This window comes from Chelon labrosus, assembly GCF_963514085.1.
Source record: "Chelon labrosus genome assembly, chromosome: 14".
Lineage (NCBI taxonomy): Eukaryota > Metazoa > Chordata > Actinopteri > Mugiliformes > Mugilidae > Chelon > Chelon labrosus.
The window spans coordinates 18,268,370-18,292,047 of NC_140347.1; the positions used below are offsets into that span (position 1 = coordinate 18,268,370).

The 23,678-nt window shown below is 43.8% G+C and overlaps 1 protein-coding gene across 4 annotated transcripts in view; it reads right to left on the bottom strand.

Moving 5' to 3' along the window:
* Positions 1-793: 793 nt before the first annotated feature.
* The window catches only part of syne2a (spectrin repeat containing, nuclear envelope 2a), an 83,548-nt gene continuing 60,663 nt past the window's right edge, over positions 794-23,678 (bottom strand). For all 4 annotated transcript variants that reach the window (XM_084560223.1, XM_084560225.1, XM_084560224.1 and 1 more), the window contains 25 exons: positions 23,438-23,551; positions 23,199-23,350; positions 22,308-22,455; positions 21,210-21,304; positions 19,460-19,691; positions 19,137-19,334; positions 16,428-16,544; positions 15,429-15,584; positions 13,259-13,417; positions 11,912-12,078; positions 8,326-8,488; positions 7,836-8,026; positions 7,489-7,639; positions 7,177-7,359; positions 6,405-6,542; positions 6,046-6,237; positions 5,608-5,890; positions 4,028-4,155; positions 3,806-3,932; positions 3,345-3,520; positions 3,049-3,225; positions 2,564-2,692; positions 2,253-2,444; positions 2,055-2,140; positions 794-1,889 (listed from right to left, as the gene is read on the bottom strand). In XM_084560223.1, coding sequence (XP_084416349.1) covers positions 1,682-1,889; positions 2,055-2,140; positions 2,253-2,444; positions 2,564-2,692; positions 3,049-3,225; positions 3,345-3,520; positions 3,806-3,932; positions 4,028-4,155; positions 5,608-5,890; positions 6,046-6,237; positions 6,405-6,542; positions 7,177-7,359; positions 7,489-7,639; positions 7,836-8,026; positions 8,326-8,488; positions 11,912-12,078; positions 13,259-13,417; positions 15,429-15,584; positions 16,428-16,544; positions 19,137-19,334; positions 19,460-19,691; positions 21,210-21,304; positions 22,308-22,455; positions 23,199-23,350; positions 23,438-23,551 — 4,062 coding nt within the window. In that variant the 3' untranslated portion in view covers positions 794-1,681. The remainder of the gene's footprint in view (positions 1,890-2,054; positions 2,141-2,252; positions 2,445-2,563; positions 2,693-3,048; positions 3,226-3,344; positions 3,521-3,805; positions 3,933-4,027; positions 4,156-5,607; positions 5,891-6,045; positions 6,238-6,404; positions 6,543-7,176; positions 7,360-7,488; positions 7,640-7,835; positions 8,027-8,325; positions 8,489-11,911; positions 12,079-13,258; positions 13,418-15,428; positions 15,585-16,427; positions 16,545-19,136; positions 19,335-19,459; positions 19,692-21,209; positions 21,305-22,307; positions 22,456-23,198; positions 23,351-23,437; positions 23,552-23,678) is intronic.

Genomic DNA, 23,678 nt, shown 5'->3' on the forward strand with positions numbered 1-23,678 from the left:
TTTTTTGTGTGTGTGTCTGTGTCAGGCTGCATCCTGCTGGGGATGGCTGCTGCCATCAAGGAGTGTCATTGCTATGGGGGGGGGGGGGGGGGGGGTGCTACATGTGACACCCACCTAGACTAGACCTGGTCTAGTCTAGGTGGTTGCTACATGTGACGAATGCCAGGTCCAAAAGTTTCTCAGCAGAACATTGAATTGTCACAAGATGGTCAATGTTATTTACTTCTCCTGTCAGTGGTTTTAATGTTGTGGCTGGTCAGATTATAACATATATAAGGTGCATATATGGGTGCTACATGTCTAAGTAACATCCACATGAATGCCAGGTCCAAAAGTTTCATTTTTTGCCAGTCAGGTTAATTTTTGTTCCTACTTCTGCTTCACTTTCAACAATGGCAAATTTCAACTTTGGCCGAAATTTCGCCAAAGATGAGTCATAGAAATGTTTTTATCTCCAAACCTCCTCAGTTAACCTTTCCTCGATGTGTTCCATCTTTATTGATCCAAAACAATTGATTGTAAAATTGTGGTGATGGAGAAGCAGCCAGAAATACTAAAGCGGAAACGCACTACTACCAAGTGGACCAATCACAGCTCTTGTGGTCTGTGTCACCATAGTTTCTGCGTTAAAAGAAGTCTAAACCCTCTGTTAGCCAGGAGTTAGGAGGAGTCAGGCAGAACCAAGACTGAGCTACAAAACGTCTCTCCAGGAACAATAAGGGTGACGTCACAGAGGATTTATCCATCTTTTTAAATACAGTTGTTTTTATTTGAATGTATTTTATGTTTTAAACAAAATGGAAAAAAAAGTCTTTGAGCAGTCGAGTTAAGGCAATCGTTGTTTACTATTAGAAAACCAGACAGAAAACCGTACATCTGACGTTCGATGTTATAAATAAGCATTATATTATTACATTCTGTACATACAAACATCCTGATAACTCTACAGCAGGGTTTCAACAGTACACCTGAACTTACGGAAATGATCTACTCAAGACAAATGGCATCTAAAAAAAAGAAGTATAAGTTTTTCTGTTGGCCTGTTTTAGAATACATTTAAAAAAAGTTCTTTGTATGAAACTAATTTTAGATTTACAGTTCAGTCTAACAGGCAGGATGAAATGTTAAAAAAAAAAAAGAAGAAAATATAATCTTGCAACACAGTGACTTTGTAGAAATTAGTTAAGAAACAAAGCAACGTCTTGTCCAGTGACCATCCACTAACGCAGCATATTATCCACTGAATCGATGTTACAGCTCCTCCGTCATCCAGTGATCAACCTAGGAGTCTGGATATTTAAACGGTCCACATTTCTGCTGCCTCACCTCTCTGCCAGTGTTAATTCTTCATCTATGACTCCTAAAGGTGACGTACGTGGGGAGTTCTAGTGGCTACAGTGATTGATTCTGTGCATCATTAAACTAAGAGATGTGCCTGTTTGTTCACATAAGGTTAAAAAAATTTTTTTTGGAAGATGTCATTTGTATCTTTTTCCACAATATGACAAAAAAGGAAAGGTGGCTGGTGTCCTATTCATTCATTCATTCATTCATTCATTCATCTTCTGTAACCGCCTGTCCTGTGAAGGGTCGTGGGGGGACCGGAGCCTATCCCAGCCGTCATTGGATGAGAGGCGGGCTACACCCTGGACAGGTCTCCATTCTATCACAGAGGATACAATCAGGTAGGCGGTGGGCCGTTGGTGTAGCGTAGCATCGGGTGGAAGGAGCGGGCAAAGTTGTTGGTCACGGTGCAGCTGGGTTCGCTCTCCGACGTGGGGATCAGACAGGGGATGAGCAGGAGGAATATGAGGAGGAGCTGGAGGGGGAAGGCAGCGCGCAGGACCCGGTAGAAGAACGACCGACGCGGAGGGGCTTCTCTCCTCTCTCTGCACGAAACATCGATCATATTTATTACAGGAAAGACATAAAATACTAACCCAATAAATCAGAATAGTCCCACAAGTGATCTTTGGCAAGCAAGTGATGATTTAAAACACAACTCTGTGGTATCATACTATTAACAGGGAAAGTAATGACGTCTTTCTACGTACGTGTTCGTGTTCTTTGAAGGTGCAGCCGCCTCGGGAGTTTCTGCAGAGGTATTTTGGTCTTGAACAGCTGATGCACATTCGCAATCCTGGATTAAAGACAAACAAATCAAGTCTGGAATTCGGTCTCCACGAATATGCAGTGCAAGTTCTTTTGAATACTTGTTTTGTGATAGAAAGAAAACAGTTGTGGACTCTTACCAGACGCTGCTGCAGGGCGGCGAGGTCCTGGTCCACCTCCCTCACAAGCAGCTTCAGCTTGCTGCCCGTCACGTGGAGCTTCTCCTGGGCTTCAACGCTTTCCTCTGCTCCGTCTTCAGGCTGGAGCTGAGACCACAGGGCCTGGAGGGAGGTCTGCTGAGCCTGCCTGACCCGGAGCTCCTCCTGCAGGGCCTGGGGACCACAAAACATTTACAAAGATGCTGACGGTTTCCTGGTACATTAAATGAAGCGCTGAAGCCGTTCTTGAAAGCACTTTCCCTTAATTAAATGTTTTGACTAATTCTGCTTACGGCGAGTGTGTCGCTGTGCTGCTGCAGCGCTGCGACTGTTGTGTCTGGGCGGCTGATGTCCACTGCGTAGCGCCTGCTCTCTGCGTGAGCCAGCCACAGCAGCAGAGAGTGCAGCGTCTCGTGAAACTCCTGCACGGAAAAGGTTCAGTTTCAGCGCGTTGTGACACAACCACGTGTTTATTTCTGCTTTTCTGCTGCACTGCAAAATGTGATCAAAGCTTTATTCAGCATTCTCGCAGTGTCTTTGCGGAAATATATCTCCTTTGTAGTGATGTGCACGCCAAAGAAAATCAAAAATGTCTAATGCAAAAGTCAAATAAATAAATGACTGCAGCAGTCAAACCAAGTTTCCTTATAAAACTAGACTAGAAAAAGTAGTAAAAAGTAAAATGTATGAATGAATACAATGCATACAATTTAAAGTACAGTGGGTTTTCAGTACTGCATTGTGTAATAGTCTGTTATGAATACGTATTTCCTCTCACCTGGCAGCGCATCAGCCTCTTCCGCAGGCCGGTGTCCCACCGCTGGAGGCCTGTGCAGGCTCTGCTCCAGTCTCTGTTTATACTCATCAGTCTGTCTTGTAGCTCTGGAGCTTCCTCCGCCCGCAGGTTGAGAGACAGCATGATAGACTTGTAGCGAGCGAACGCTTTCTGCATCTCCTGCAAAAAAAAAAAAAAGACTCCTGAGTCAGTGAATTGTAAATATAAAACATCTAAAGAGATTTTGGAGCTCTATAAATCTTAAAACAAGTCTCTTAAATTCGGTCTTAAAGTTTTACTTTTAGGTCTTTGGCTGCGGCTTCCATGTCATTGATACTGGCCGCTGGTTCAGACTGCTGGAGGCGGTCCAGGTCCGGGATGACGTTTTCCAACCAGGAGGTGATGCTGTCGAGATCAGATGGCTCCTGATGGTTCCTGGACTGAGCCTGGGCCAGCTCCCAGCGTTCAATCACACCTGAGAGTACACAAGGTCACCGTTAGTGAATACTGTGAGGTGGACGGCATCATTAGGCATCTTGTATGTGAAGATATTGTAGCTTACACCTGGTCTGATAAAAGTGAACAACAAATGAAGGCAGACTTTTTAAAAAAAACTGTGTTAAAGAGACTGAAGCTTTGAGAATTATGACGCATACTTAAGGTCTTGAATAGTTTATTTTCATATGCAAAACATCTGAGCTGATGTTTGTAGGGGCACCTTCTACTGTTCCTTCAAATCAAGTCTGCAAGTGACTCTCACCTGACTGCTGGTCCGATGTAGCCAGTCCCGTCAGACCGAACTCCTCCGGCTGCTCCTCGTCATCCAGGATCAGCGAGACTCTCTTGATGTCCTCGATGCTGCCGCTGCACTGAGACATGAGACGCAGCTGGAAAACGCCACAAACGCACGTTTAGTACCGACAGCGCGCGATCAGCGGTTAAAGTCGGTTTTAATCATTACAGTGAGAAGTGTGAGACGTACGTAGCCCTGCTTCAGAGGGGTGCTGGTGAGGGTGGAGGGAGCAGCGGCGTGCTCCTCTGAGTCCAGCTGACTTCCTGCAGGAGGCCGCCATCTTGGAGACCCGTGCACGGCCACGGACCTGCTTGAAACTGAGACACAGATAAAAATGAACACCGTCAACACCGTCGTCTTTCTTGATCTAACTGATTTCCCATAACGATTAAAGGAAATTTATCGTCCTGAATGTATCTGGACTTAGGTTTTCTTAAAGATGTTTCACCATGCGAGAGGCTTCATCAGTTCTGAGAGACTGCTGCCTTTGTTTTAGCCTTGTTTTTGAATAGACCATAATAAATAGCAATTAATGTTGAGAACCGCCAAGCTGAAAATTGTTCAGATCGAACTGAGAAAAAAACATGCCGCCCCCAAGCAGAAACAACCCACGAAATAGAAGATCTGCGTGGTTGAGTTTATTTAACGCTTGTTTGAGCAGCAAGAACGAAAAGATTCTAACACCGAAGTCGAAGAGAGTCTGTCTCCACCCAGAAACTTTTTATTCATATTAGTCATACTGTGCTGTAGCCTTAGTGCAATACTTTATTCACGTTTTACCTGATACCCTATGAATATACACTGATCAGGTATAACATTATGACCACCTTCCTAATATGTAGGTCTCCCTTGTGCCTCTAAAACAGTGACTCATCAGAGAATGGACATGGGCCTTCTGAGGGTGTCCTGTGGTGTCTGGTAACAGAATGTTGTTAGTGGGGGCCTTTGGGTGCTACGGGTTGAGGGGAGGGGTCAACACCTTGTGCTGTTCAAGGCGATCAAGGAGTGTCATTGCTATGGGGTGGGGGTGTCTGGTCTGGTCTAGGTGGGTGCTACATGTCTAAGTGACATCCACACCAATGAACGCCAAGTCCAAATGTTTTCCAGCAGAACATTGAATTGTCAAAAGATGGTCTCCTGTCAGTGGTCATAATGTTATGGCTGATCGGTGAATATGTTTACGTATGAAAACACAAAGCTGTTAATTTGTGGGGTTTTTAGAAACTTTAAGAATCCATTAGATTAAATAATAATTACTTCTAGGACTTTTAATTATTATATAAAAAAGAAAGTGAAGGATTTTTCCAAACCACGGCTGCTGGAAAGTGTCAGAGCCGTGGCAACAGCAGATGATGCGTGAGCTGCTGAAATATATTTCCTGTATTTCACCCTGAGGAGCAGAGCTGTGAATGGATTTATTATGCAGAGGGTGAAGACGTTCTTGAGCCTTCGCAGTAATCAGTCAAACAGACATGTACTGAGCTACTCGTCTACTTTTTATTTTAACAGCAAGTCCCCGTTTAACGGGAAAAATTTTACTTTTGCTGCTATTGATCGTATCTAAGATCCATTTCCAATCTACACCATTTATTTCCTCATTAGTTGAACATTAAAGAGAGACATATATTTCTTAGTTACTGTTGTGAATGCCTCATTTCTGTTATATTGCTTTTGTGAATTAAACCCTTACAGAAATAACAGCCAAGAAACCCTAAATAAATTTGCGGTTTTTGTTCATAAAAGCATAAATGATTTCAGATCTAGCGTACCTGCGCTGAAGTAAGCGCCCTCCTCCTCGAGCTCTTCCTCTTCCTCATCGTCCTCGTGCGACGACGAGCCTCCCACGTCTCCAGTGTGGTCCCACTCCAGAGGGAGGGAGTCCACGCTCACCGGGGTCTCCCGCCCTGAGCGCTCCAGGGGAGAGGCCAGCAGGTGGGTGGGCGTGGCCGGGAGGCTCCCCAGGCTCCGCCCCAGCCACGGCCGACCAATCAGCTCCAAGCTCGACTCCAGGGAGAAGGTGGTGCGAGAGAGTTCTGGTTCTTCTCTGATTATCTAGGGCGAGAAACAACAGGTGTGAGTCACGCACACGTCAAAATTTCTTTACATTTTATCTTTGCACTGGACACGAGACTTTTTACGACTTATGCGTGTTAGGAAAATGATTTATCTTGACTAAAAAACAAATGCATGTGTGTGCTCCAACTGACCGGGGGCTGGCTGAGGCGCTGGTGGAAGCGGACCAGTCTGCTGAAAACCTCCTGGCAGTAGGAGTGCAGTTCCTCCAGCTCATCCTCTATCAGCGCCGCATCCTGAGGTGAGCTCTTCTGGATGAGACCCTCTCCAAACACTATCAGTCCGTCGATGCGCTCAGTGTTCAGGGTGATCTCCTTCTGGAAACTCTGCAGGAACATGGGTGGATGAACAAAGACGGGAGAGTCAGGAAAACCCAAGGAACATACATGACCACTAGCAGCATCTGTAATGCATTTTCCACAAAACATTTTAGAAAAAAAGGGGTCTGAAAATGTTTTCAAAGAGGTTCGTCCGTATGAGATCTGAGCCTCACGTTGAGCTGCTGTATCTTGTGGAGGACGTCGCTCTCGGAAAAGTGTTCAACGTTGGTGAGCTGCAGGTCGAGCTCGGTCAGCCACACCAGCATGCTTTCCCTGGTGCCTTCAAATTCCTCCCGCTGGCTGGTAAAATACTGCAAGAAAGAAAATAAAAATAAAGATAGAATGAATAAAAGATGTCAGATTGACCGTAAATCTGTTACTGGCTTCAGTTGAAAGGAATAGTGCAGCTTCTTTGGGCTATTTTACCAGTTGATTCACGACCAGCTGACCTTTTTACAAGTCTACTCGTTTAATAATTAATATTTTAGTTTGTTCTGAAGTGCTTTAAATACACAGATCAGGCATAACATTATGACCATCTTCCTAATACTGTGTAGGTCTCCCTTGTGCATCCAAAACAGTTTTGACTCATCAGAGTTCCTAAACCGTTTTTGTGTGTGTGTCTGTGTCAGGCTGCATCCTGCTGGGGATGGCTGCTGCCATCAAGGAGTGTCATTGCTATAGGGTGGGGGTGCCTGGTCTGGTCTAGGTGGGTGCTACATGCTAAAAGTGACATCCACACGAATGCCAGGTCCAAAGTTTTCCCAGCAGAACGTTGAATTGTCACAAGATGGTCAGTGTTATTCGCTTCTCCTGGTCATAATGTTGTGGCTGATCGGAATTTGTGGCTGAAGTATTTGATGTATTATCCTTTCAGCTGGTTTCACCATCCACCTCCATTATTTTTAAAAAGCTTTGCCGTGTCACAGCCGTCTTGTGCAGTACCTTGAGTCTGCGGAGGATGGCGGCCACCCTGCGGTGCAGCGTGTCCCAGCGACGGTTTCCTTCGTGGACCATGACTTTGAGCTGGCTGGCTCGGTCGGTGCGGTTCTCCCTGGCCAGGCGGCGGTACTGGTTGTTGACCAGCTCGAGCTGGGTGAGCCGCTCGTGGACTTGCCTTTGGAAACTCTGAAGAAGACAGAGGAATAAATGATCGGTTCGGTGTATAGCTCAGAGTCTTCCTTCTCACTGCATCCGCGTAAAATTGAACAAAAACAATCAAAGCTACCTCAGGCCTCCGCCGAACTCACAACTGACCTCAAACTTCTTGAGCTCCTCCTTGGCGACAGTATAAGGGACGTCTGCGGAGTTGGGGTTGGCGGCGGTTCTCTCGGCCATCTTGAGCCAGTCCTCGAAGCGGGAGTAGTCATTGAGGAACTTGCACCAGAGTCTCCACGTCTCCTCGATCCTGAAAGGAGACACCGTGTCTGAGTTACACACGGTTCACTGAGAAAACTTTCTGTGATACACCTCAATGCTTTTCTTATCAGTGGGTACATTTATTTAAAAATGAGCCCTGCAAGTAAGTTCTTGTCATGCAACATCTTCAATTCAAAGTTTTGATAGTGGGAGTAGACCGAACGTGAACGTGTTTTAGCTCCTACCTGAGCCTCCTGTCCAGAGCCATAGCACAGATGGTCCTCCAGCGCTGGTCCAGGCTGCGGCTGGTCTCCTGCAGGGAGTCGCTCTCCACCTCCGTGCCGCCGCCGGCATCTTCATCCCGCAGCAGAACGTCGCAGAGGCTGAGCACCGACGCTACGCCTTCTGTATGCTGCTCGATGTCCCTCTGCAGCTCCTGCACAGACATAAAGGCAGGCATTACTGCGGTCCATACCATAGACCTCATATATAAAACATCCGTCCACAGACAGAGGACAGGGAGGCACTGTGGGAGACCACCACTCCCAAAATTAAACAAAAGATGGGTATGAATAATTAATCAGAAACAGACACAAAGAGTAAGAGGGAGAGATCATCAGGAACAAGAAATATTAGAAAAGTTAAAATACATGAAAGAAGAAACGTCTAAATAAAGAATACTTTAAATAAACAAGATGTAAAGTGAACAGAGTTAGAGTGAAGAGCTTTGTCTACCTGCTGCTCAGCCAGCCTCCTCTGGATCTCCTGTTCGTGACAGACGCTGTAGGTGATGGGTCTGGACAGCTCAGCCTCGATGCGACAAAGCCACGAGCGGAGGTTACTCATGTTCTTATCCAGCTGCTGCACCGTCACCAGAGTCTCCTTCAGCTTCTTCACCCTGAAACACACACGAAGACGCTGCTTCAAAACCGGATCACAACAATCTCATGTTTAGTGAAGCACAGTAAAGTAATAAATCACGACTGTCGGCTGTGATGGTTTAAAAAGAGACTGTGCATCAGAAAGAAGGAAGTAAAGAAAGAAAGAAAGAAAGAAAGAAGGAAGTAAAGAAAGAAAGAATAAGGAAAACAAAGAAAAAGGACAGAAAACAAAATATAAGAAAGAAATAGAAAGAAGGAACTAAAGAAAGAAAAATAAAAAACAAAAAAGGAAAAATGTTAGAAAAAGGACAGAAAACAAAATAAAAGAAAGAAGTAAAGAAAAAAGAAAGAAAAAAAAGACCTAAAAAGAAGGAAAGAAGTAAAGAAAAAGGAAAGAAAAAAAAGAAAAAACGAACTAAAAAAGAAAGCAAGAAAAATAAAAAACAAACAAGGAAAAATGTTAAAATATAAGAAAAAAAGAAGAACGAAAGGAAAGAAGGAAAGAAAAAAGAGAGAAGTTTAGCTATTCACTAACCTACAACCCTCTCAGGTATCTTTCATTCAGCCCTCCAAAGTCACCATAGCAACTGACCTCCTCACGAACACACACACACTGCGCCACACTGACTGGCGTCATAGCAACGCACGGGACAATACAAGCTCGCCTGAGTCTTAAAAGCCTGAAGTGTGCCCCATTTGGGAGCTTGAGTTAATTTCCCCCATTTGATCCTTCCTCTGCTGTCGAGGTCCAGCCGAGCCTGTCAGCGCCGAGAGGGAGACGCTCTCCACCCGAAATAATAAGCACTAAAAACAGCCGCGAGTGTAAGTGTCAGCCCAGAGAATGCATGAAAGGGTCCCAACAGATGCCGGACACTCGGCCGACTACTATAGACGAGTGAGTGTGTGAATGGGTGAGTCGCTTTAGATCCCCTTCATGTTTCAGACGCTCATTCTGGACGGGTTCATACTTCTTGAAGAGCTTAATGTGGATTTTTGACTGAAAGCTGGAATTGCACACTATCGTAGCTCAGACTGATCATTGTCTGCACCTATACTTATAAGACTTTATACATTAATGAATTTATCCTTGTATGGCTGCTTGGGCATGTACCATACTGTTAAAATGAACGACACTAATACCAGATAAGTGTTTCCTTAACCATGTGTTGATGCTATCATGGTAGCATGAGCATGCTAACAGTTTCTAGATGCAGTAATTACAAAGTATGGCTAAGAAGGAACTATATTAACATAGAGACTGCATATTTCCATATATGTGTTATAAACCGATCAGCCACAACATTAAAACCACTGACAGGAGAAGTAAATAACATTGACCATCTTGTGACAATTCAGTGTTCTGCTGGGAAACTTTTGGATCTGACATTCGTGTGGATGTTACTTAGACATGTACCACCCACCTAGACCAGACCAGACACCCCCACCCCATAGCAATGACACCATCCCCAGCAGGATGCAGCCTGACACAGACACACACACACAAACACTTTAGGAACAACTCAAAAAAACATGAAGAACAGCACAAGGTGTTGACCTGGCCTCCAAATTCACTAGATCCCAAACTGATCAAGTATCTGTAGGATGATCCACAGAGGTCCTTCCCCTCAACCCATAGGACCTAAAGGCCCCCACTAACAACAATCTGTTACCAGACACCACAGGACACCCTCAGAAGGCCCATGTCCATTCTCTGATGAGTCACAACTGTTTTGGACATAGAGCCTGAAAACTCCAGAGAAGGTGAAACTTCCTTTTGCAGGAATAAAGCATCTGCTTTCAAGGCAAGTTGGGTAGAGACACAGGAATAAGAGGAAAGCGGGACAGAAGAGAAAGAAATATTTGGACCAAACCAAACTATCAGTATTACACGGTATTAAAACGATATTTCCAACAGTATCCAGTCTTCCAGATTGGCTGTAAACTGTTAAATATCAAAAATTGTTTCATGTAAACTGTTTTAATGTTACATCACTTCTTATAGGGCTTAAAAGGGGGCTTTAACTAAATGTAGGTTGTTGGTCTTTGTACCAAGCATCTGGTGTTTTTCACCAATACAAAGAAAACTTTTATGTTTCCAAGCCTTATTCAGGGGGGATAATGTATAGTAGGAGTTTAGTGGTAATCTGTATGTACACCACATATGGCTATACACATGCAAACTACATGTTTATGTCCATGTAATCAAGACATAATACGGTCAGTGTAAATTTTGTCCAGAGAATACTCCTCTGACTCCGCCGATGCAACCGTCCTCGTCAGCTAGCGACTCTCACTCCCTCCCCACCTCTGACAGCCCCGACAAAGGCCAGCAGCTTCATGCCGAGGCCGAACAAAGGCACAAAACCCGGTCAGGGGTGCTTGCTCGGGGAACAGGACATGAAGAGAATGGACGGAGGAGAAAAGGAAAAACCCGAGCAGAGTGGAGCTGGAGGATAAGTGAGGATATATATGTTGGAAGGTAACAAAGTGAGGCTGACCACAGGACGCCTCAGAGCTGCGGAGGGACTTAACTCCAGCTGACATTTACTCTCCTCACTGTTATACATGTTGTATTTTTAAACCTTTTACCTACCCATTATGGGAGAATTCAAGAGTGAAGATTTAGAAATGCAACCCATATAAAGGGCTTTTATATTTTTCCAATTAAAATTTCTTAATTGTTTCTCATTTTTTAGAAGTCTAAGATGATTAAATCTTCACTAATCCCGATTTTTATATTAACTTTGAGTTAAAAAATAGTGATTTATGCTAACAAAGCCACAATCCTGCCTAGTTCTGCTTATTTTAGGTCACTGTTTTGGGTTTAAAGGCTTCAAATCTATCACATGGTGCACAGTTACCGTCACCATCAGCCCTGTTTCCTGCTCCTGATTCTGATTAAAGAGAACAAGCGACTGAGGACTACCACTGCATCAAGAATTCAAGGATCCCAGCTCGGCTACGTGGGGTCAAGCCGGCTGAAACAGCGATTAATACATACCGACATATCCCCTCCCTCCCTCCATCCTTCACGAGTCATCCCACTGTCAGACTACAATAAGGGGAGGGGTTGTCGTAGAGGACGTGGGGACATATGGTACTGTCTGAGACTTAACCAGGGCTTTTTTTTTTTTTTTATCATTGTGGTGGGGGTAGGTTGGGTTCACTTCTCTTCGACAGGATTTTCCATCTGTCTGAGGGGGGGAGCCGGGGACCAGTAGCAGTTTGCATCGCGGGGGCTTAACCTCTGCAGTCTGTACATTAGAAGCCATGTCTTCCTGACAGCTGCAGAGCCTGGCTAACACAACAGCAGGTGGATGGATACGCATGAGAGCTATTATTAATTACAGACATGTCCTTAATTACTAGTGTTTACTGCTCACTGAACGGCATAAACTCCTGAGATGCACACTCTATCTCATCTGTGGAGCTTCTCTCACCTGGCTTCGATGTGGTGGAACAGGTTGTGCCAGCGCTGGTTGACCTCCTGCAGCGACCCGTGCATCTGGGTCTGCTTGGCCTCGTCGCTGGCTAACAGCAGCTGCTCTCCCAGCTTCTTCAGGTGGCTCTTGTTCTCACTGAACAAGTTGATTTCCTCCATGCAGTCCTGTGGAAGGTCACCAATGCTGAATGTTTAGCTCAAAGACCTTAAAAGAACATCTTGTTTGTTTTTTTACAACATAATGGCAATTGCAGCTTTAGCTGACCTGGAAAAACTCAAAAACTCTGTTTAAGATAAAGATGGAGCCTTAATATACACAGATCAGCCACAACATTATGACCTCTGACAGGAGAAGTAAATAACATTGACCATCTTGTGACAATTCAATGTTCTGCTGGGAAACTTTTGGACCTGGCATTCATTCATGCGGATGTTACTTCGACATGTACCACCCACCTGGACCAGACCAGGCACCCCCACCCCATAGCAATGACACTCCTTGATGGCAGCAGCCATCCCCTGGCACGCCCTCACACAAAAACAGGAACAACTCAAAAAACATGAAGAACAGCACAAGGTGTTGACCTGGCCTCCAAATTCACTAGATCCCAAACTGATCAAGTATCTGTGGGATGATCCACAGAGGCCCCTCCCCTCAAGTGGGGGCCTGACCCAAAGGCCCCCACTAAAAACACCCTCAGAAGGCCCATGTCCATTCTCTGATGAGTCACAACTGTTTTGGAGGCACAAGGGAGACCTACACAATATTAGGAAGGTGGTCATGTTATGCCTGATTGGTGTATAATGCATTTCCCCTTGGCAGACACCTCTTTCCATGTCCTGAAGTAGTCGCTCATCGCCATGTAGTGCCTCTCTCATTCCTCATTACAAGCCAGAAGCCTAACCCTAATTTTCTCATCTCATGTAACGGGCCAACACAACAATCCACAACCATTCACACTAATTACTATCTTGTTGTCTAAATGAGCATGCTCCACGATGAGACAGGAAGGTACAATGGGCTTTCAGGCGCTGAAAGGACAACTGTTGTGTATGAACAAAGGGCACGTAGCCATCCCATTCCAGGCCACCATCTGTTATAAACAGCAGAATGTATGTTGCTCATGTATGGATTTTAATCATAGCTACACAAGTGCTCTTAACGGCCTGATTCAGCAACTAGGAAACATGGATTATAACTAATAATGCAGGAACATTGCGCGAATAATGGTCCTCACTTGAAAAGTAATGTAACAAAAATACTCAAAAACACTCTTCTTATTTTCCGTCCTATCTTTGATTTTATTTTTAGTCTGTCCTCTATTTTCCCCCAACCGCCTCGTACCTTCTTCAGTTTCTCCACCATTTCCTCGATGCTCAGGTCTCCGCTGCGGCACACCTTGTTCTCCATCTGCGTCAGCCAGTCACAGAACTCTCTGTTTTTGTCGTTGAAGATGGTCCAGGCATTGAGTCGGTCTGCGATTTCTTGCCTGCGTAAGGACACCTGGGGAGAGTCGAAGTGGCGTTTAGAGTCTATGCACACTGTAGACATAGACAGCAGGGAAAAATCTTAATAATGTATAAACTGTGTGAACCATGGGTTGAACCATGTGTGAACCATTGCAACTAAAATCGTGCACGATTGAGTTTTGGTTTAGAATTCACATCTGGTGGATTTGTTACTCATTTTTAAGCGACAAACAAGGGATGATCGCCATTTACAGCTTTTGGGTAAAGTTAGGAATCTTTATGTCAGTGAAACAAACATTTAACAAAATTAAAAAAAAAAAAAAAAAAGCTTTAAAAACAGATTTTGTATGCATGCAGGAAACATTGTGGCCCAAATATAATCCACAACAAGTCAGTTTTGGACTTGAGCTTGGTGCGCAGACGTATATATAGAATGTGTATCTTCTTTAAAAATCTGTAATGTATAAATAAATATGCATAAGTATGGTCTTCCTTTCCTTCTTTTAGACAGTATGGAAGAGAATTAAATGCTGTAAAACAGACTGATAGCTAGTGTAAAGCTGTAGGGATATTTAATCTGAATCAGTAATCAACTGAATTGAGAGAAATCCCCAAGAGACTCTGGTTATATGATAAAATTAACAAGGTCCATTTTCCTAATGACAGCTTAATGCCATGAAAACACCCCCTTTACATAGCTGATGATCTTTTGGAGGTTAAAGGGCTTAGCGAGCCCACGGGGCACAAATCGAAGCAGCTATATTTTACCGCTCAGTGGCATTTATTCCATTTAAACGAGCCCCCCGCTTTGGTCTTAATGAACTAAAAACTGCTGGGCCTTTTTTTGGACTGCAGAGAATTTAGGAGGCACTGTGGGCTGCAGTCACCCCTCGAGGACTATGAGCTGCCCCCGGGAACAATAGAGGCCCGTCCCCCTGAGTCCCCTTAGCCCCAGCCGAGCCATCTGCTCGTCGGACCCATTCCAGTGGCTTCCCCCCACCTGCAACCTGTTAACTACGCAGAGGAAGCTGTAGAGGAGGCGATCCAAGCCCCCCGGCCCATGTCAGGAATGAATGAATGAAGACTAAAAATCTGAGGTGTGATTTAGCAGCTCAAATTTGTTCGTGCTCTTCTCTTTCTTGGTTATCAGTTTGCTCAAACAAATCAGGTGGTTTTCACTTTATTTAGGGATAAACTTATCAAGAATTAAAAACACTCAAAGAGACAACAAAGACTGCTTCATTCCTGGCTGCTGTCCCTACCTCTCCTCATCCCAGTAACTCCTGCCAAGACAGGAGCAGGTGGAAGCAGCCACTCTAACTGGGGTAGGCCCAATTAACACGACTACAAATGATCCCTAATAACTGACGAAAAATGTCCATGGCATGTCACAACCGTTGGTTTCTCAAGAACAAGAGTGCATTTGTGTTTAAGCCAACAGATTTAACTGTAGGAATTTGAGCCCCAGAGTGTGTGTGTGTGTGTGTGTGTATACAGTGGAGCTGTATTAACTGAATTAATCAGCCTGCTGTGTTGGACTCTGCGATCCAGGGATTTAATTATAACCTAAAAAGCTCTAAAGTAATCATTTTTATAGCAGTTCAATAAACTGCAAAAGAGTTAATGTTTCTTTGTGTGCTGATGTGAGAATAGAGAGCTCTCATCTGCACAGACAACAATTAAAAATAACTATTGGATCTTTTGCATTATAGCTCTTGAGAGAGTTCATTTGACTTGCAGGGAGGCAAGTTGATGTAATTCCAGTGAGGGTTAGATGTAGTTTTCCCTCCATGAACGTGCACATGCTGGCTCAAACACATGAGGTGCAGCCTGCAGCGGTGCAGAGGCATTGTGCTGCTGGTCACCGCCAAGACACACCACTGGTAGCTGCTTTTTCCCTCCTTCTCTCCCTCTCTCTCCTCCAAACCTCCTTATCCATCTGTCCCAATCTACACCCTCTCACGTCTTCTGGGTCATTTTATGCCCCCTCTCTCTCTCTATATATATACACACATGTATATGAAGTAGTTTTTGTCAGTTCTTACCTTCATGCACAGCTCTTCCCATTGACCGTGGAGCTGCTCCAGCTGCTGCTCCAGCAGAGCCGAGTCACTGGCCGCGACGTACTGGGACAGGTCCGTCTTCATGGTGGCCAGTTCCCTCAGTCCGGTGGCCAAACGCTGCAGAGAGAGTTCAGTCTCCTGCATAACACACACACACACACAAACACTTCAGCTCCCGGCTGGTCAGGCAGCCATGTAGAAGTTGGGCGAACACGCTTCTCTACTTCTTTCTCGCGCTGACCATCCAGATTAAAGGGGCTGTGGACGGGACAGGGGGAGGGTGGCAGGGGTAGAAAAAGGGGGAGGGGAGTGAAAGCACGGGGGTATTAAATAAGAGAAAGGGGGGTAAACTCAGGGGCTCTCTGGTGGGATGGGGGTAGATACTGATGGAAGTTGAGGGGTGGGGAAACTTTGGCCAGTTTTTTCAGAGCAGCTGACCCCTAATATTTTCTTTCTCTCATTTTTTTTACATACACATGGTGTGCAGTCGTTATTTACAGGATGATATCTCTATGACGTATTATTCTTCAAGTCCTTTATTTCAATTCCTTTTTTCTGCAACAAGTCTTTAGTCTCCTAGGAGATGACTGGCATTGGCAATTCAAGCTAATGCTCAAGCTGCAGAGCTGGGGCTGAAATAGCCTTAGCTTTGATTAAGATTAGCTCCTGTAGCTTTGTGCAGGCTGTGAGACTGTGAGAGTTGTAAAAACAACTCTTTAAAATTAGTACAGTGTATAATTTCCTTGTGACTGGAGGAGGTAGAGCAGAGTGTAGTATTAATTAAACAAAATGCAAGTGAGTCTGGAGGAAGTGTGGTCGAGGCATCGATATGTCGGCTCCGTGTGGCTCCAGTCTTGGACCGTGCTGCGCAGAAACTCACAAGATGGTGCACATAGCGTCAGTTTGGCCAATGCAAGGAAGTGTCCATATTTATTCTGTGGTGTTGTCTTACAACCTCAAACCCACTTATATTTAAATCACCTGGATCAGCGCCTCCTCTTCGGGTCCTTCCGGTCTTACAGGCAGAGATATCTTCGGCTTCAATTCATCCAGTTGAGACATGATGTTGGTTATTCCGTCCTGACACTGAGACCAGGTCTAAACGAGTAGAACAGAAGCACAGAGAGAGGAGAACTCAGGAGTGTGTTTCCCATGTTTTTGAGAAGTGCATTTTAAGAATTACTCAGTTCACTCACACATTCAAATGTGCTCCCAAAACACTGTCGGTAAAAACACACAAAAGGTGTAATTATGTATGAGATCAGTTATTACTTTTGTACTTGTGTTTTAAAACTTCCAGATGCTAAAATAACAGCTTTCGAATTTTTTTAAATGTCCAGCATGTAGGATTAAGGGCGATCTGTAGGCAGAGATTTAGTTTTCATCAGCATGCGTTGGTCAGAAATTAAAAACTGCCGTGCTTTTGTTAGCTTAGAGTGAGTCCTTTAAATCTACATACGGGTCCGCAAAGTCCATCTCGTGTGAACAGTAAACCATTATGGACGCAAACCTAGTAGTCAATCTATAGAAGGCTTTTTGTGTTTTTTTAGTTTTCAGTGGCCAAGTCAGATTTTCCTAACCATACTCAAGTGAGGGGGGTGTTTAATAGGGTGCAATGTGCAATCTTGCCACTAGATGTCACTCATGCCTACACAGCGGGCCTTTAAATCATTCATACGATATAGAGGTAGGGGCAGGTTGCCATTTCCCTAAAGAGTATATCACTGAACAAATTGCAATTCAGAGAAATAATGTAACTTTACTTTTTGCACACCTGGAGCAATTATAAAACATATGATCACATACCCAACCTATATTTGCTTGTGCCCTGTTGACTTATGCGAGTATGTGGATGTATACGATTGGTTCTTATTTTAATTGTTTACATTTATTACATTTAAAACTCCTAACTTCACACAGTATTTATAAAAGAGTTGTTCCAAATACTTGCTAAGTGTTGCTGGATGACTTTGACACATTCATTTTAACTGGGTGCTAAAATGCTAAAGTTTATTTTTGTAATATCCTTTCTGTACTTCACTACTCTTGGACTTTGTGAAGAGAGTGACAAACAATTTAAATGGAACAAAATCACAACATGACCACTCTAATCCTAAAAAAACATTTAGCTTTAGACTATATGGTGACCAAGTTAGTCTTTCGCTATCTGTTTGTCTTTTTGTGTTGACATAGAGTGTTTAACATGTTGCTCAGAGGGATTTCCCTTTTCCTGGTTGGATCCTATTGAGCTTAAAGGGGTTAACACAACTTTCCCTGACCTCTCCGGTCACTGACATATTCAGATATAACAGATGTGATTGTGCACAGCTTTCATCAAAAAGAAAAATATTAGCCATGTCATCTATATTATTAATCAGTCCTTATTAGTTTTATTCTTTTCTATGCTTGGTCTTTCCGGGTCTTAACATACGATGCAACAGTGAAGGAATGAAAGGGACAGACGCTGTTAACCAGATGTCTCTGGATGTGGACCATGCAGAGATTTGAGCCGCTCTTTGATCCCTCTTGGCGGGAGCTCAGTGAAACCCACCAGCTCCCGTTTGTGCGTGTTTGGGTGGGATCAGGTCCTGGATGTGGGTCATGGAAAGCGGACACATCCTTGTCCCTCGTGTAATATTACAGCAAATGCTCTGTTTTAGATTCCGTCATGTTAAAAATGTAGTTCTCTGAGCTAAAAATCTATCTGATAAAGTTTTGGCTGGTAAAATCAAGATTAAGATATACACTGATCAGGCATAACATTATGACCACCTTCCCAATATTGTGTAGGTCTTTCTTTTGCCTCCAAACCATACCTCCAACCACTTCCTTGCAATGGCCAAACTGACGTCATTTTCCCGGGAGCAGTGATATCGATGACTTCCCCACACTTCCCCAGACTCACTTGTGTTTTTGTTTAATTAATACTATGCTCTGCTCTACATCCACCAGTTACAAGGAAATGTTGGATTGCACACTGTACTTATTTTTTTATTTTTTTACAACTCTGCTTTACGACGCGGTTTGCATGGCAACTGGTAGTTGTCCTTATGTTGCTTCCTTTCTCTATACCATCAAATAACTAACCAAATCAAAACTTATCCAAACAATTGACACTTGAACATGCATCAACATTATATTAACTACCTAAAATAGGAAAAATTATTTGACATGTATTTTAGTGTTTTACTTTGGCTCAAGTCCCATCCACTAACATGGAGGAGGTGGAGCTTATGACCTGTACTGCAGCCAGCCACCAGGAGCTCTACCTGCTTTGGCTTTACTTCTGAGGAGCAATTCCATCTTTATACTGTCTATGCTCCAAAACAGTTGTGTGTGACACATCAGAGAATGGACATGGTCCTTCTGAGGGTGTCCTGTGGTGTCTGGCAACAGAATGTTGTTAGTGGGGGCCTTTAAGTCCTATGGGTTGAGGGGAGGGGCCTCTATGGATCATCCCACAGATACTTGATCAGTTTGGGATCTAGTGAATTTGGAGGCTAGGTCAACACATTGTGCTGTTCTTGTTGCAACAAGTCTTCAGTCTCCTAGGAGATGTGTTTTTTCAGTTGTTCCTAAACCAATAGTGGTCAGTGGTCATAATGTTGCGGCTAATTGGTGTATAAACAATGTATGACATATTAAAATGACGTAAGATATAATATAAACAAAGAAAGAGATGAGTGCTACCTGAACAGTGGCGTTAACCAGGTGTCTTCTTCTCCCCAGCAGTGATGAGGTCCGTTCCCAGGCCTCCTCTATGGCCTGAAGCTCTGACTGTAGTTGACCCTGACACTCAGACTCTGTCATGGTTTCACACAAGTGTTTGCCAGCCTCCAGTGTCTGGGTGTACACAGGAGCGTGCAGACCCAGGCACTCTTCAGCACACTTGAAAAATGCCAGGAAACAAAGTACTTGGGTTGAGCATCCTTTCTGTATTCCTAAAGAAGTTAATAATGAAGGAGGCTAAAGATACATGCAGTACACTTCCACTGCTGTCCAAACATACCGACCTGATAATCCTTCACGCTGTTCTGCAGCTGTTGTAGCGTACACAGGGCAGGTCCAGCAGGGGGCAGTAAAGACTCAACGTCCCTCACCAGCTTCCACAGAAGTTTCGAACCACGATGAAAGACTCTCCACTGACGCAGCTGTTCCTTCAACAAGGTACGGTTCTGACTGACCTGAGCTACGGAGCTAAACCAGCCCTCCTTTAGACGGGCCACTTGTGCCACGAGCTCAGATCTGTGCAAGAATCAACGCAAGAATGTTTTTTGTCAGATGCCAAACCAAACACTTACTAGAATCACAGCGTCTTGTGTGATGTTTGTCTTTGTGTTCCTCTGCCAAACAGTCAAGCTGCAGTTTAAATCTGTCATTCATCATTGCCTCGACAAAGAAGCATCAAAGAACTACCGGCAATGAAGACTATGACCATGTATGGACCAAAAATGTGCACTTGAACACCCCACACAGCAGTGCAAACCAGTTAGCACACATGTTCTTAACCTTCATGAAAAGGCATAACTCTTCAGACCAGCAGGTGGCAGTAGTAGGAAATCACAAGAGCTACTTTTAGCTGAGAAGCTAGGAGGCTAGGAAGAGTTGTCCTCTCCTGAATCAAGCTGACACTGGCCAACGTTCAACTGTTGGCTTGGTGTAGCCAGAGCCTTCAGATATTAGTTTGAAATCTTGTCACAATTAGGATTTAAACTGATTTAAAGTTAAGTTTCAAGTTATGGCCAAAGTGAGTCTTCTGTTTAACAACAGCTGGAGACGTAGGTCAATATACATATAAACCAATCAGGCATAACATTACGACTAATATCCTAATATTGTGTAGGTCTCCCTTGTGCCTCCAAAACAATTGTGACTGATCAGAGAATGTGTCTGGGAACACAATGTTGTTGGTCTGGTCTAGGAGGGTGGTAGACATCTAAGTAACATCCACATGAATGCCAGGTCCGAAAGTTTCCCAGCAGAACATTGAGTTGTCACAAGATGGTCAATGTTAGTTACTTCTAATGTCAGTGGTCATAATGTTATGGGTGATCGGTGCACGTTGCTGGCATGTATGCACACACATAAAAGTGAAAATAATGGGGGAGGAGTTAAAACAAAGGGCTTATTATAGAGACACCAAGGTCCTGCATTTGGAAAAGTACACATAACTAAAAGGGTGTCATTAGAAACAGTTGTCGGGTAGCATCTAAATCAATAAAATCAATAAAATCTGCAGCATTTTAAAGCCGTATCTCTCTTTCTCGCTCTCTCTCTTTCATAGTTGTGAATAGCAGCTCCAGCGGGAGGAAGAGAGAAAACGTTCCTCAGGAGTCCTTGAAAATTTTGAAAGTTTTCCCAGATTTTCAAAAAGGATTTAAGGATGGAGGGGTTGAAGCAAAGAGAGACAAGGAGGCGGTTTTGTGGCAGGAAACACCTGCACCCACTGCAGTTAGTTGCGTGTCATTGATTGAGCAATTTGTGTCGACCGTTACAAAGGTAGAAAGGAATGCGATAGGAAAACCTCAAATCTAATTAGTTTACTCTATGACAGGGTGAGTGAGGGGAAATTCATGACCTCAAAGAAACTTACTACCACAAATTATCTTTGGTGATGGAGCAGGGAGAATAAATCAATGGTTTGTACTAATCTAAAAATGATAGATAGACAAAATCTGTATTTTGTTAAAATTATAGTTAAAAAAAAAAAACTTCAAAGATAAAAAATGTTTCTCAACTGTTTTTAAGACTTCCATCAATCACCTTTTCTCTCCCGTTTCTTTTTCCATGGACTCGACTGCATCACAGAGCAGTCCCTGCAGAAGCTGATGCCCAATAACTGCTTCAGCCTGAAGCCTCTGAGTAGGTGGTAACAGCAGGAGAGAAAACCCAGTTAGATCCATTACTGATGATTTACAGCAGATTTACACATGAATATACCATAAAAAGACAAGAGAAATAACATTTAAAACAAATGCTACTCAAGCCTCTTAATAGTCAGACGGAAATTCGATGAGGTTTTTTTTTTTAATTCAGCTTTAATGTCAGGACTTATTTTCTTGTCAACGTGTGTGTCATGCAGCAGCCTCTGGGACTGACAAATTATGTGGAAGTGCCAAAAATTGCAAATGGCCACTTGAGGATGGTTCTAAAAGCGAGTCAGTCCCCATTAACCTCCACGTTAGAAATAAACATGTTTACAGCCTGGTGCAAAAAATTTGCTTTGGTCTCTAAAGCTCTACAGCTTATTTCTCCATTCATGACAAATGTAGAGTTACATCAAGGCTTAAAATTATGCACCATTAAGGGTGTGGCTGCTATCAGTGACAGCTGGGTGGCTTCACAGGTTGTGCTATCTGTCTGACTATGCATCACTCGTCCGCCTCTTTGGCCATTTTTGAATTAACCAGGAGTTAGGAGGCTGTGATGATGGCCCCTGTGGGTGTCCTCACTGAGGGTTCATCCATCTTTATGTATTTACTTATATTCCTTTGTAGATTTGTACATATGCAAATCTTGTATATTTTTTTGCTTATACTATTTTTTAAAATTGAAAGCATTGTTTTTCAAGCATTTCCCTTGTGGATCAGTAAAGTCTAAGGGACAAATCTGCAGCATACAGATGAATCGTTTCTCTCCTGCTCAGACTAATGTGCAGGAGTCGGGGGGAAAAATGATTCTGTGAAAATAGCTGCCAGTTTTGCTGCTAAGGAAACGTAATGGAGTGATGAGATAAAATGTCATTGAAATTTGTGTTATTTGTCACTCACTAAAAGCAGGCAATTTAAAAGCCGTTTACATTTGCTAGGTAATGTCTCCAAGGTGAAGGGAATGCTTAAGGATCTGTCAGGTGTTTTGTACCTGATGGATGGACAGTGTCTCTCGGAGGCTTGAAAAACTTGTAGGTTTTCTGGATGTTGACTCTTGTTCCAGTTTCTCCTGGAGAGATTTCAGATTCTTACACTTCCCCTGAAAGCTCAGGAAACGCTGACGCTCACCCTGCAGCTCTCTGCAGGACAGTATAAGACAAAGACACACGCAAAGAGCACAGAGTGAGTCTTCTGTTTAACTACAACTGGAAATGCATGTACACTGATCTGGCATAACATTATGACATTATCCTAATATTGTGTAGGTCTCCCTTGTGCCTCCAAAACAGTTGTGACTCATCAGAGAATGGACATGGTCCTTCTGAGGGTGTCCTGTGGTGTCTGGCGACAGGATGTTGTTAGTGGAGGCCTTTGGGTCCTATGGGTTGAGGGGAGGAGCCTCTGTGGAGTTCTTCCCACAGATACTGAGTGGGATCTAGTGAATCTGGAGGCCAGGTCAACACCTTGTGCTGTTCTTCAGATTTTTTTTTGTTGTTCCTAAAGCATTTTTGTGTGTGTGGCTGTGTCAGGCTGCATCCTGCTGGGGATGGCTGCTGCCACCAAGGAGTGTCATTGCTATGGGGTGGGGGTGCCTGGTCTGCTCTAGGTGGGTGCTACATGTCTAAGTAACATCCACATGAATGCCAGGTCCAGAAGTTTCCCAGCAGAACATTGTAGTGTCACAAGACGGTCAATGTTATTTACGTCTCCTGTGAGTGGTCTTAATGTTGTGGCTGATCAGTGTATCTGCTTTATTCCATCAGAAAATGAAATGCAAAAGACTTGGTAACAGACATCACAGTCATATACTACTTTGCAATGTGTGAGCTCAGACATTTTACTAAAACTTTATCGAGCTGCATTCATGTTTGTGAACTGTCACCTGTTCATGTCCGTTGCTCGGCTCACGCTCTCGACCCACGCCCTGCCGAGCTTGTGCAGCCTCTCAGTCTCCTGGTTGTTCAGACCCACGTAGCCGCTCCTCTCCCCGAGGTCGACCAGCGACGGAAACGGATCGCAGAGCTCCGAGAGAACCTGCAGGAGAGTTAAGGAATAATTTAACAGAACAAGTTTTAGTATCAAAATGAGACCAGAGACTAAAGCAAAAAACATCCGACCAACCTGCAAAGAGTCTGTGCCGTGAATGCCGGCCTTCAGTTTGTGCTCTGAGGTCTTTGTCTGCTTTTCAGTGGCCTCCAGTTGAATATGAAACAGTTTTAGTTGCTCCAAATCCTCCTGGACACAAAGAGACAAACAACAGATTTAATATTTCACATTAAAACTCAAGGAAACTCTTGTTTAATAAATGTTTGCTAATGTTAATCACACAGAACACCTTCCGTTAATTACTGTGAGAGAAGCT